A 14037-nucleotide genomic window follows, 5' to 3' on the forward strand; every position below is an offset into this window, starting at 1 on the left:
ATCTTTTGCCTTCTTGCCCATATGAATATTTGACAAATAGATTTATTACTTAATATGAGGGCAAATGTCAATTTAATAGTTTAAAAAAAATTACTTTCATAAGTTTCAAGCCAACAACTTAAGTATAAAGTTATCTTAAGTTATTAAGTATTAAGATTTATGAAATGCCACCTTTTACCCAAACTTGGAAAGTTCTAATAAAACAAGTAACCGAATTTTAAACAATTAAATAAAACGAAACTAAACTAAGCAAGAATATTAATTTATACACACACTTAATCACTTTGATTCAAACAGCCCCCAATAATACAAATTTATAGCCTCTATATTAGGCTTGTTAGTCCTTGTTGAATTAAACTTAATTGTTAACTACTTCCCAAGCTTTGTCCACAAAATGCATCATGTGACGGAAAGATTACTTGAGCTGAAGAAAAATGCCCTGATCTATGGAGGTTTCAATGAAGATCTTCAAGGTGGAAAAAAAAAAGGATTTTTAAGGTTAAGTTTGAAGGCATCCAAGGGGGGAACTGGATTTCAGTGTCTGAAAGAGGTTGATGCATTGTCTTTTCTTTGGCTTTGTAAAGAGAAGAGATTGGTTGGCTGTTGTAGCAGTTGAAGAAGGCATTGGATTTGGAAGTTGAAAGGAAAATCAAGGACATATCTTCTGGAGGTATGTATTAATGGTAGAGGAAGGTTAATCAAGCTTGTCAGAATTTGCTGCTAATCGAAGAACCATAGTATGGTGATTCCTGAGGGTGCTAAAGGCAAAGGATGGGAAATATTAAGGAAGGAGATCTTTTCAATGGCAGAAATCCCTTCTAGTGTTTCCTTGATTAGACAAATAGAGGCAATGATAACTGAGAAGCCCGCGGGTTGTGGCCTTTGCAACATGAAGCATTGCTTTGCAAGTGTTGTTGAAGAGGAGGGCCTTAGAAATGGAGTTAATGTTCTAGTGGGGAAGCGGGCTAGAGCTGTGATTTGCAAAAGTGATATGAAGTATGGGATTAGGTAGAAGATGGAAGAGCTATTGCATGAATGTTGGGTGTGAGGGCTATGGTGTCTGTAACTCTATTTCTGATCATCAAAAGTGTTGTTCTTTATAGATTCCATAAAGGCATGTTGGCTTCTAGAGCAAGGAAGGGTATCAATGAAGGGAGGCCATAATATAACGTTAAGGAGATGGTCACCAAGAGAAAAAATGGTGGTGCCAAAAGGCCTTCCGTTCCGTTTTGTGGCGTATAATTATTTACGCTACCTAATGAAGCAGTGGAGAAGCATTACAGAGATTGATTGTCATTCTCTAAAGCTTGTCAATATATCAAATGATCAAAAAGAAAGTATAGTTAAATCCAAATGTGGTATTACTAGAGCTATTAGAGGTGAATGATGAAGCATGGATTTTCACAGTTTCGATTTTAATGTCAATCATTGGAGGGGAAGAAGAAGAAGGCCATGGGAGGGCTGAGCTGTCTCGGTTCATACATGTGTTGCACTTAGTGGGATGTGGCATTGTCTCAAGGCAACACTAAGTTTTGGGGACACATGAAAGCCCTAGGGAGAATATTGGAAACAATTGTTTTCTTTTTCCTTTCTTTTCAAATTTAAACACAAGGACAAATGGAGCCTTAAATGTGGAGCAGGATTATAAGGCAACGTGAAGAAAGGAAGGTGGGCCATTACAAGTTCAGGAAGGTCAAGTGTTATGAACCCAAGATAATGTGATTGAGGTAGTATTAAAAAAGAGGCCCATTATGAGGTAAGAGAAGCTTAGATGAAAAGGATAGCCCATCTGTTTTGAAAGCCCACTCAATTGAGGAAACATTATCAGTTGAAAGCAAGGCCTAATTCTCCTTTAATTGAATAAACGTAGTCTAGTGGAAGTTCAAATCATGGAAATGGTTGTTGCCACAAAATGTAGAGATGATAAGGTATTTGAAAGGAAAAGGAAGAAGCCCATGGTCCAGGGGAGGGCCCAAATCAATGGAAGGGTTGAGAACATAAGGTTTTATAGGGAGGCCCTCACCATCCTAATCCTACCTCCTCAAAGGCCTAAGATCCAATCATTTATTCTCAGGGTACTCGATAGATGTTATATTTCTCAGAGGAGTTTCTTGCATCAAAATCGCTTTCTCCCGCCTTGTTTCAACAGTAACTAGTGGTTGCGTGGTAGGAGTTGGCCTCACCTTACCGAAGACCTGAAGCCAGTCAAAGCCCCACATGATCACAACATAAGAAAGGAAAGGCTTTCTTTGGTGTGTGATGCAGCAAAGTGCAAAGGTAGTTCCCATCTTGAAATTGTGTCTCAGGAGAAGAATGGAAAAACAAGTGAGACGGAAGATAGGAGGTCAGTCTAACCAGAAGCAATGATTACCTCAAAAGGCTCTGAAGGACCCTATGATGGTTTGGAGATGGTAGAGCTGAGTCCATAAAAGAGGTATAGAGGCAATAAGGCAATTGAGGGCAAAGGAGGTTGTTATCCCTATGGTTGTCCAGTCCAGGTTAGTCCTTTTGGTTCAAAGGTCTTAGAAAAAGACCAGAATTCAGATGAGGTTGGTGATTTGCTAAAAAATGTGTGGAGATAGGTAATTTCCATTCGACAATTCAATGTTCTTTTCTTGTGACTTCTTTGCCTCTGGTCCCAGAATCCCTCCTAAAAATCTTATATTGGCTCATCAAACATTGAATGTTGCAAGCAAAGATCCCGATGGAGTGCCTGAATTTAATGTTGGTAATCTTAAACTGGTTGGTCTAGAGTATCCTACCACTCTTTTAAACCAAGTGTTAAAAGCATAGTACTCTTACTAGTTCTCATTCCATGGTTCCAATGGGGGCTTTATCCTTGGTTGGTGATCAGATATTAGACTTAGGTTCTTCTTCTTTAGATAGTCTGCATATAGAAGGCCTCGCCCTTTGCAAAGTGGCAGGAGTTTAATATGTTTTCGGATCAGAGAGTTCAATATGTTTTGGTGGCCATGAATGTCAAACTTGTCAAATATAGTGAGATTGATCCTCCAATGGGCAGTAGCCACAAGTTCAGGTACCGGTGCTTAGTAGCAGCAGTATATTTGGTTGGTGGGCATCTAAGTGTTAGTATAAGGATCATAAGCTGGGAATATTCAAGGTTTGGGATCTAGAAAGTAAAAAAGGGTGATCAAGGATTTTCTTTGCAAGAAGCCACAAATATTGTGATGTTTCAAGAAACAAAACAGGAGATTTCTGGGTAGTGTGTCAACAATTAAGAATGAGGAATGGGCGAACCTTCCAGCTTGTGGGACTTTGGGAGGGGGGTTTTAATAATTTGGGAAATGATAGATTTTCAAAGTTGGTTTTAAGTTCTTTCTCAATTATAATCAACCTAATTTTAGAAGAAGGGGACTTATGGCTTATCTTAGTGTATGAACCGAATGACTATACTCTAAGAAAGGATGTTTAGTGGAGCTAATGGATCTTTTTGGTTTAACTTTTCCGAAATTGTGTGTGTGCGCGCGCGCGAAGGGTGGGGTTTGGAGGGACAAAGTTGCCTTTCAGCTAAATGAGGACAAGACAATAGAGCATGATGGTTTCACCACAACTATGTTTTATGAGTGTTAGGATGTGGTTAAAGTAGATTCACTAAAGTGTTCTCGGAGTTTCACAATAGCAGTATGATAAACCAAATTACTGACACTATCTTTATAGCTCTAGCGTCGAAGAGGAGTTAGACAAACAGAATTTCAGACTTTAGATTGATTAGCATGGTTACAAGCACAATTGTTAACTAATAAAATGTATCGTGCATTTTTTTTTATTTTTGTGTATTGTGTATTCTAATTTTTTTTATCTATTGAAAAATAAATAGAAAAAATATCTCTATATGTGTATTTTTATTAGTAGTATGAAGTATAGAATAATATATAACCAATTTTATGAAAGATGATAAAATTTATAGCGTTCTACATCATATCATATGAAAACATTTAATATTAGAGTTTTGAAATGTTTAATTTAACAAATATGACATTAATGTATAGATTTATCACAAAATCTATAAAAATGAACTTCTTAGATTTTAGATATGTTTTTTAGTTTCATATTCTAACTAGGCATATGCTTTTATATGTGGTGTTGATATATATGTCATTGTCGAAGTTGCAACTTTTCATGTTCATCATCATTCCTTCCCCATTGAAAAAGAAATTAAAAAAAAAAAAAAAAACTAATATATTAAGTAAAAGTTCTTGTTCACTAATCACTATCATTTTCAATGTCAACATCCAAACTATTTAAATGAAAATACTCCAATATTCATTGTAAAAAATAAATTTACTTGACTTTTAATATGATCTTTGATGATAAGAATGTAACTTTTCATATAGGGTTATGTTTTTTTGTTCTCCTTTTTATGATCAATTTTTAACTTTTTTTGTACACTTCAAACAATTAATATAATATATTATTTTAAAAAAAAATTGAATTTGATTTCTTTTACAAAGTTATAAAAAATTGTTGAAAATGTATGTATCCTTATATCACACATCATGTTGCGTATCATATATGTATCGTAAGATACATTTTAAGATAAAATACGGATTGTGATGCATATCGATTTTTATAAAAAATATATAGTATCATTGCATTGTATCTTGTACTGTAAGTTAAGTTTCTAATGACCATGATTACAAGTCTGTACAAGATTATAGCCAAAGTCTTATTAGGTTGTATTGAACAAAACCATTCATTTTGTCTCAAGGAGCCTTTATTAAGGGGAGACAAATCTTTGATGTAGTATTGGTAGTCATTGAAATGGTGGAGGAGAATAGATGATCAGTGGGGGGGAGGAGGGAGTAGTGTTTAAGATCAATTTTGAAAAGTCCTATATATGGAGTGGAACTTCCTAGATCAAGCTATAGAAAGGAAGGGTTTTATCTCTTGATGGAGGCTGTGGATGAGAAGTTGTTTGTCCTCAACAAATTTTGCAGTCTTAGTGAAAGGTAGTGCCAAAGGATGTATTAAAGCAACTAGAGGTTTTAGGCAAGGAGATCCTCCTTCTTTTCTTTTCCTTATTCACCTTAGTAGCTAATGTCTTAAGTGGGATGAGTTGAGGGTGAAGGAGAGTGGTCTCTTGAAAAGTTTCCTAGTAGCAAGTAGTAAAACTAAGGTGATCCTCTTGTAGGTTGCAAATAATACCATTTTTTTTCCCAAGAGTAGCCATGAAGGATTTGCAAAACCTTAAGATTATATTTTTGGTATTTGAGCACATTTCAGGTCATAACAACATGAGTCAGAATCAAATTGCTAGATTGGCTTCGATGCTCAAATGTAAATTTTCTAAGTGGCCCTTAACATATTTGGGTTTCTTATTGCGGGGGATTTGAAGGCTGGAGTCTTTTGAGATCCAATGATAGATAGAATTTCTTAGAGACTTGATGAATGGGAAAAGTTTGTTACTCTAATTCAATCTTGTATGTCTCACATTCCTAGTTACTTCCTTTGTAAAGGATTTTATTAATAGTGCCGACAAAAATTGAGAATATGTAATAGGATTTTCTCTGCTTAAGGGTTGGGGAGTGGAAGAGAGACCATCTCATTTTGGGTATAGGAGTGCAAACCCAAGTTTGAAGGGGGTCTAGAAATATGGAAAATTTCTTTGAGAAATGGAAGTTTCCTAGGAAAATGGCTTTGGTGGTATCATAGGGAGAGCAATTCTCTTTGGCATAAGGTAATATTGAGTTTACTATGACAAAAAGCAATTAAGTTTTCTCAATATAATTATTTTTCTAAGTTTAAGAGAGTTGAAATAATCAAGTTTCTAATCTCTTGGTTCCACTCCTATGACAAGAACTTGTCATTTATTGTCCATTGTGAAATTTAATGCAGTATGCACAGTAGTCCTAGTCATGGCAATGTTATTTTTCAATAAGCAAGACATTAACCTTCTTAAGTTCAATATTAACCATTTGATTTTTTTTAATTAATATAGAAAAAAGGTAAGGTTCGAATCTTGTCACTAATGATACCTTGATTTATTCGATGTCGGTTATTTCGGGTTCAATTAGCACCCCGAGGTTTGGGTCCCCATTGAGAGTCCTAAATGCTTGGCCATGAAAAGTTCCTCAGTTATAAAAATAAAAAATAAAAAATAAAATAAATTATATGTATGTGGAGAGAAGTTAGCAAAATGAAAATGGGAGACGCCATTGATTTACTAAATAAGTGAGAAAACTCACATATAAATTAATGTAACGAATTAATATCATTCTCCACCTTTGGGTATAAGTCCAATATTAACATAATAATGGATTATGTATTTAATATATATATAATATTTGAAAATAGTAATAAAAACTTTTAAAAAATGTTTCCACAATTGATGAATAAATATTTTAAGATTTATTTTCTAAAAACTTCTAAATTATTTTCAACATGTAATTTGATGAATAGAATACTTAAGATTTAATATAACATTGTTACATCTTAGGATTTAATTTAACAATTTTACATACTTTTTTAAAAATATTTCAATGGTTGATCAATTAATATTTTAAAATTTACTTTCTAAAAACTTCTAAATTATTTAGACATCTAATTCGATGATGAATGAAAAAAATTAAGATTTAATTTAACTTTATTTTTTTTACTTATTATTCTTTACACTTTTTTATTTATATTTTGTCCAAAATTTTATATTAGAAACCAATTGTCTTTAGCTTATATTTAATGTTTTATTTTGGAAAATTGTTATGATGGGTTTAGTTGTAAGTACCAAATAACATAATAATATTAGATAGTGGAGCTTAAAAAATCCAATTAGTTGTTGATATCTTGTTTTCCACTATTTAACCACTTTCTTGGAAGAAAGTGATAAAGTGCTTATAAATACCGAGGGTTCCTAGCTTTGCCTAACATACGTTAAAAAAATACTTTGTGTTTGTGTATTTTCATCTCTTAAAGGCTTTAAAGAGAAGTAAACTAGAAGATCCAAAGTTCACTTATTTTTCAAATATGTTTGGACAACTATGGTTGGAGATAAGTAGATTCAAATTGTTTCCTATCTTTAGAATTATACAACATATAATTCCTTCAATGTATCATTAAGATTATACTTAAGAGGGTTTATGGGAGTCATCCCAGTGGTTAAGATGCTAACATTGTAGTTAGGTGGTAATATCGATGCCCCTAAAAGGCCATTGCATGGGTTTTCTAGGATTTCTCATGTCATACCTGCTTTGCGATGGGGTAATGAGGCAAGGGTTTGTTTTAGGAAGACCTATGGTGGGGTAATCAACTTCTCTACTCTCAATTTACAAATCTTTTAAGAGTTATGACAATTAGAAATGCCTAATTTCATCTATTTTTTGCTCCTTTCTTTTTTCATGGAACCCTAACTTTCGTCATAACCTCATTGATGTGGAGATAAAGGACCTAAAAAGACTCATGCCCTCTCTTTTTCATGTTTTTCTGCAATTGTTTGACCACTATGAAATCGTTCCTTTATCCCTTATCCAATTTTGTCAACTCTTGTTCCTTCCTTTCTAGCAAAACTCATCTTACAATTTAAAGCCCCATCAAAGGTCAAGGCTTTTGTGTGGATAGTGGTCAATACCAATGACATGCTAAAGTTGGGAAGAACTCACAAAGCTCTTAGTTCTGACGGTTGCTTTATGTAGTATGTGGTATGTTTAGTGGATGATGAATCCTACCCAGGATTGGAATTAGATATTTCCTCAGTTTCCGAAGCAGCAAATTGATGGATGTTTCTTTTTATACGATCTGACAACTTAGGGGCTTTGGCATAGATTATTCAGCCTAGCCAAGCTAGATTGGATCCCTCTTAAAAGCATTTTTGTCATGATGACTATTTCCTCTAGAGGTTTGGGGGGAACAAGTAGAGGCAAAACTCTTTAGTAAACTACATGACTAACATTGATTTGGATAGTATGATGAGAAGGAAATGCATGGATACCCCTCTTGCTATTATTTCCTCTTAATCTGTTTTAATTCCACTTTTTGGGCTTCGACAACTTCAGCTTTCAAGGGTACCCCTCTTGCTATTATTTAGCTCAATTGGAATTTGGTGTGAAATTAAAGGGTTAAGAGAGCAAATCTTGGAGCAAAGATTCTCCCTTTTTTTGAAGATGTGTTGTTCGCTAAACTAAGTGGAACTACATTTCCTTTGTATGGTTTTGGGGTTGGGGGGTTATGTATGTATTTATGGGAGATATTGTATTGATCTATTCTTTTGATCAAAGTTTTTATATCTGTGAAGGATGAGAACATCCTTCATATTTGTTTCAAATTCTTATTGAAAGAATTTTTTTGTTTCTGATAAAAATAAATAAATATGTATAAAAACATCATTTGACAGTGGATAGGAACTGAACTATCTCAGGACATCATTTTTGTTTGGTTTTTGTTTTGCCTTTTTTTTGGTTGTGTGTGTGTGTGTGTGTCTTCTTTTTTGCATTGGAAATCATGCTTGGCTTAATTGAATCATGTGGAGCCTTGTTAGCCTGCTTTGTACTTCGTCCCAAAATGTCACAGGAAGCATGCCTAAGAAACAGGAAACTGCAACCTTTTTATGTTAGCAGAGAAGGGGGCTCTTAAGCTTGGACTACTTAATAATTAATCGCAAGTTACTATGTGGTATCATATGACGATGATGATGATTGCCGGCATGTAACAGAAAGAGAATTGGGTATCCCCTTAGTAGATTATCAATGGCTGGGTATGACTAATATAATGAAGCTTCCTTTTTCTTGAAGCTCGATTTTTTTTTTCCTAGCTTTAAGAAGCCAACTCCTTTAGGAAATTTCTTCCATTGACACACAGATAAGAGCATTATTGGGTTGTTTGATAGCATATTCATTGTGGAGCTCACCAATTAATTACCAGCATAAATGTTCTCCATTGATCCAATAAAATGATTCTCAATGAAAAATTGTCCTGCTACAGTTCCATGATCTTTTTCAGCTCTTCTGTCTACAGGTTCGCTATCATTCTAAATATCACAATACTCGATGCTTTTCACTGGTAAGAACGGATGGCACAGAAGAAGATTTTTCCTATCACAAGTGCGTCCACGGTGCTCTGGAAATAATTGACCCTCGGAGGGCAAGGAGCTATCAGTCAAGATGGTTGCCATACAGTGAGGTGTAATCCAACTCCTCGTGCATGTACATATTGGGAATTTCACGCTTGTACAGTGACTCTCAGGGGATGAAGGTTAGATATGTCTGTCGTCCTGACTTACTATTGAGCTAGTTGTGAGTTCTCTTTAACATGATTGTTTGCACACAAGGCTCGTTTTTTTCTTGGAAGGTTAAGAGGAAACTGGATCCTGACAGATGCCATTAAGTGGGGCTGTTGGATTTACCCTGGAAGAATTTTGATAATTCTCCAATAGTGGAGGCACATTTTTACCTGAGCAATATCAATATATAATTTTTGAAGCCTTTTCACCCTTTCCAAGCTGTATATTCTCTATAGAAGCAGAATTTTGTGCCCTAGAGAAGAGGGCTAGGGCTCTATTCAAACGTTACATTCCCATATTTAATGTAATGCTCTAATATAAATTTATATATAGATTGTCAGCCTATCTCCTTGTTAATCTATGGAGTCCCTTTCTTATGGGTGGGTTTGCTGCTTCTGGTAGTTAGCCTTCATTACTGCTACAGAACTTCAGAAGTTTCATCTACTTTTCATCCCTTTGATGATGTTATGGCAAGAAAAAGACCTAGCAGATGCAGCAGAGCAAAGCATAAACTAGGGAATCCTCCTCTTGATGCTGTATGCCATAAGTTTATTGGCAATGACAACATCCAAATTCCAAGCCCTTTTGTTTTTGTAAATATTTTTGTTTTCATTTCAGCTTATCTGGATGTCAGTGTCCTGCCTTCCTAGCCGTTTCTACCCCAAGCTTGTGCTGCCTCTTGGTTTGACTTCTATTTATTTATTTTTTTTTACTTATTTTTGTAATTTTCTTTTCATTCTTCTCTGCATTCCACTTCTCTTTGATCTTGTGAAAACTTTGCTTTTTGTTAATAATTTATTTTTTTCCAATTTTATATGTACAACTCCTAAGGATTATTTTAGGTAATTGTTATTGCATGAGAATTTTTTGGTATATTATTCAAACTAGTATTCAACATTACTTTAGCGCTACTGATTGAGTTGGTGTTTGATAAAACTTCTCCGTGAGAAATGAGGGTTAAGATTCTTATGTTGTGAAAAAAAAAAAAATGGTTCTTATAATTGTAGTTCCATTATTCATGATTTAAGGTGAGAAAATTAGTCAATAAAATAATAAATCGGGATTTTGGGGGATTTTAGAAAGTAACCCAAAAGTTTTATTTTACATTAAAATTTTAATATAAATATAAAAAATTAAAGTAAAAAAAAAATTATTGGGTGGATTTTATTCAACCTACTTCTAGGCCTTTGTAATCTGACTAATATGAAAAAAATGAATGACACTAAAATTGTGCTTGAATGGAGCAATATAAATCAAAGATCAAATTAGGTTGATTTTCAGGTGTAAGGTTTCTTGATTCAAAGTTAAGCTTAAGTTTGCGTTGATGGTAATCTTCACCAACCGGTTCAAGTTGCAGTCTCCATGCACTTTCATTTTTATTTATTTATTTATTTAATTTTGTATTTTCAATCTCAATCAGACAAGAATCTTTTTGCCTTTTCTTTCTCTGTAATTTTCTAAAATGAAAAACAAGAGCATTTAATAGCGCGGTTCCACAAGTTTTTTTTCTTGAAAATTAATTATTTTTAAAGAATGTAAATATATTAATTTTTATATTTTAAAATTTTTCATGTTTTATGTGAAAAAGTTTTGTAAATCAATAGAGTGAAATTAATCATAAAATATAATAATTATAAATATAATTTAAGATCTATGGTATTTGAGATATTACTTTCAAAATTAGGATATTTATAAAATTTTAGAAAAAAAAATTTATATAATAAAGAGATTACTTTATGTCATAGCCTATTGTGTTTTAAAGTTACGAACAACCTTTGAGTTTAGATTAGATAATATCTACTTGATTAGAATCGTTATAATAAGACTTAATAATAATTTATTTATTTGAATCCTTAAATTTAAAAATAATTTTTTAATTATCATATTTTAAAAATATTTTTAAACCCCATTTGGATAAGCCCATAATTTTAAACAACCACTGGGTGGTGGAATTTGACGAGGACAAAAATTGAGGTATCACCATCACCTTCCCAACTTTCTCAGCATCCTTTTATACTTCATAAATGGTACCAGACAAATAATGAGAAGAAAAGTGGAAAAAACAAAAGTTAAGGTATGTCTGAAAACTATTTTTATTTTTTTAATTTTTTAAAATAAAAAATATGTACAAATATGCCTGACAACAATTGTTCTCAAATAGTTTTTGATTTTTAATACATTTTAATTTTTTTTATTACTCTTACTTATATTTTGAAAAATAATTAAAAATTTAATATACAAATATATAGAATAATTAAGAGTAAAATGTTAGAGATAAATATTATTTTTAATTAAAAATATAAAAAATAAATTAAGAACATTTCAATTTTCTTAACAAACTTTAATTTTCCTTTTTAAAAAAACATTGTTTCAAAAATACATTTTCAAACAAACAAGGCTATAGATTAAACTCCCAATTTTTATAATTAAAATTACATAAAAGAAAATTTGAACTATAAAAATAATAAGATTAAGATAGTATTTATTTTTTAGCTGAATAGAAAAAGTTACTGAATGTTTTATTATATTAAAATTAATATATTAATATTAATCAATATAACTAAAATAAATTTGATATCAATAGGTTTAATTTAGTTATATTGTTGAATGACATCAATAAATTATTTTTAATTGAATAAAAAAAATTAAATATTTTGATTTTTTTATTTAATTAAAAAATAAATACCACAAATAAAAATAAAAATAAATAGCAACAGTGCCCTTTAATTTTTCTATAATTTTCTTCTTCGGTCTACCTCGGACGGTCGGACCTTATCCGGGTGAAGCTTTAAGGGAATAAATGGAAATGTAGGGGTATGCTTCAAGATAATGAGGACATGGATACAAAAAAGGCTCGCCTTGCAGCAGGCCGATAAAAGTGGTCACATGGGCGGCCCCCTAATTTTTGTCTCTATCTTCTTCAATTTCTCTCTCTCTCTCTTTTTGCGCTGAATGGTTGTCCAGAACCAGTCAACTTGCCATTTGCTGTCCCTACGAGCATGATGCCTCTGTCTTTATTGCCTTTCTCACCCTCTCATATTCAAATACTGAAAATAAATAAATAGTAATTATACAACATGCATAAATTAAAATCTTTAGACATTATTTATTTTTTCCTTAAATGATTTTTCTATTGAAACTCCCTTCAAGTATATTAGGTGATTAAACAGTATAATTTAAAAATAGTTTTTTATTTTTAAAAATAGAATATTTTTAAAATTTTCTAACAACTTTTTTTATTGATGTTGACTGAAAATAATTTTAAAAAAAAAATGTGGACAAGGGTCATCCTCACACACTCGGCCCGTCTTGACTCGTTGAGGAATCCTTAGGCGAGCATGTTGTTTCAAAAAAAACATTTCAATGGGAACGTGGAGGCTCACCCCATGGAACTCACCCATGTCTTCTCTCCCATGCAATCATGTTTTTTAAAATTTATTTTTAAATTAAATAATAAATACTACAAAAATTAATATTTATATTTTTAAATATTATATTTAATTCCTAAAAATTACTACAAAAATTATAAAATAAATTAAATAAATTTTCATATATAAAAAATAATTTATTAACTTTAAATTTATTTTTTATTACCCTTCATTTTTTCTATATTTCTATTTTACTCACCTTACTTTTAATTCTTATCAGTTATTACTTATTATATAAACAATAGACAAAATTTATGATAAGAACAATGAGGTGGCAGTGTGGCACCGTTGGAAAATAAGTGGTCATTAAAAACTTGTAGTCATAGAAATGAATCATTGAGTTTGGAATTTCTGGGATCTCCTCTTTTCATGGGACGCCAATTACACTATCAAATCTCAAAACGGAAACATGATCATTTCAGTTATTACAAAAGATCAATTTTGCTAAGAAAACTGATCCAATCATACTAACTCCACTGAAGATTATGTAACGTGGACAAATCAAAATTCATAATTTTGCCAGCTCATTCAAATATAATAAGACTCAGAATGGTGGATTTAGTGTATAAACCACATCGTTTCCCTTTAAAACACGTCGTTCCATGCCATCGATGAGCCATTCCAAATTTTCAACCACAAACATGATGACCGACCCATTCTCCACCATGCCTTCCAATCCTAATTCAGCCCACCTAACATCCCAGTTGTCCCACATCGGAAAGCTGGACTGCTACACTCAATTTACCAAGTGAGAAGACAACCCACGTATCTCCATTTCATGTCCGCGTACATGGAATCATTTGACATGGTATAATCTTAATTTAATTTGAAAATTTGTCACGTGGGTAACGTGCAGTTGTTTTCAAATGTAGATACGTAGCCGGGCCTAGTCAATAGCGTGACCAAGATTTTATTATATGGTATACATGTTGGCATAATGTTAAAATTATACTTTTTTTCCTTTATTTTCAAACAAAAAATACAATGGACTGGACTGAAGTACCAGGTATTTTCTAAAATAAGCTTTTATTTTATGTCCTTCCACAGAAATTGGCAAATTGGTAGTCAGTATCATTTAGAATTATTGGTGGGGTCTTTGAATTCTACCTTATATATATAATGTGCCATGGACCATTGTTATTCTGTCCACTTTAAATCCAAAATTTATTTATTAAATTTTTGTTATTATCTCTGGGTGCATGTGACGAGATCTATAGCACAATCAAATAATGGAATGGGCCATGATGAATTTTCTTCCTTGGGCGTTCCACGTCTCTATCTTGTGGTCACATCAATCTTGTACTAAAAATCAGAAAAACTAACACATTTATTTATTGTATTTGTTTTCTATGGTCTAACGGTGGCCTGATTAAAGTCTCC

The 14037-nt window shown here is 32.5% G+C and overlaps 1 protein-coding gene across 3 annotated transcripts in view; it reads left to right on the forward strand.

Moving 5' to 3' along the window:
• The window catches only part of LOC100254724 (DNA-directed RNA polymerase IV subunit 1), a 40197-nt gene extending 30591 nt beyond the window's left edge, over positions 1-9606 (forward strand). For all 3 annotated transcript variants that reach the window (XM_010663063.3, XM_010663067.3, XM_010663074.3), the window contains one exon: positions 8965-9606. In XM_010663063.3, the coding sequence (XP_010661365.1) occupies positions 8965-9135 (171 nt within the window). In that variant the 3' untranslated portion in view covers positions 9136-9606. The remainder of the gene's footprint in view (positions 1-8964) is intronic.
• The last annotated feature ends 4431 nt before the right edge of the window (positions 9607-14037 follow it).

Source organism: Vitis vinifera, chromosome 2, assembly GCF_030704535.1.
Source record: "Vitis vinifera cultivar Pinot Noir 40024 chromosome 2, ASM3070453v1".
In the NCBI taxonomy this organism is placed as follows: Eukaryota; Viridiplantae; Streptophyta; class Magnoliopsida; order Vitales; family Vitaceae; genus Vitis; species Vitis vinifera.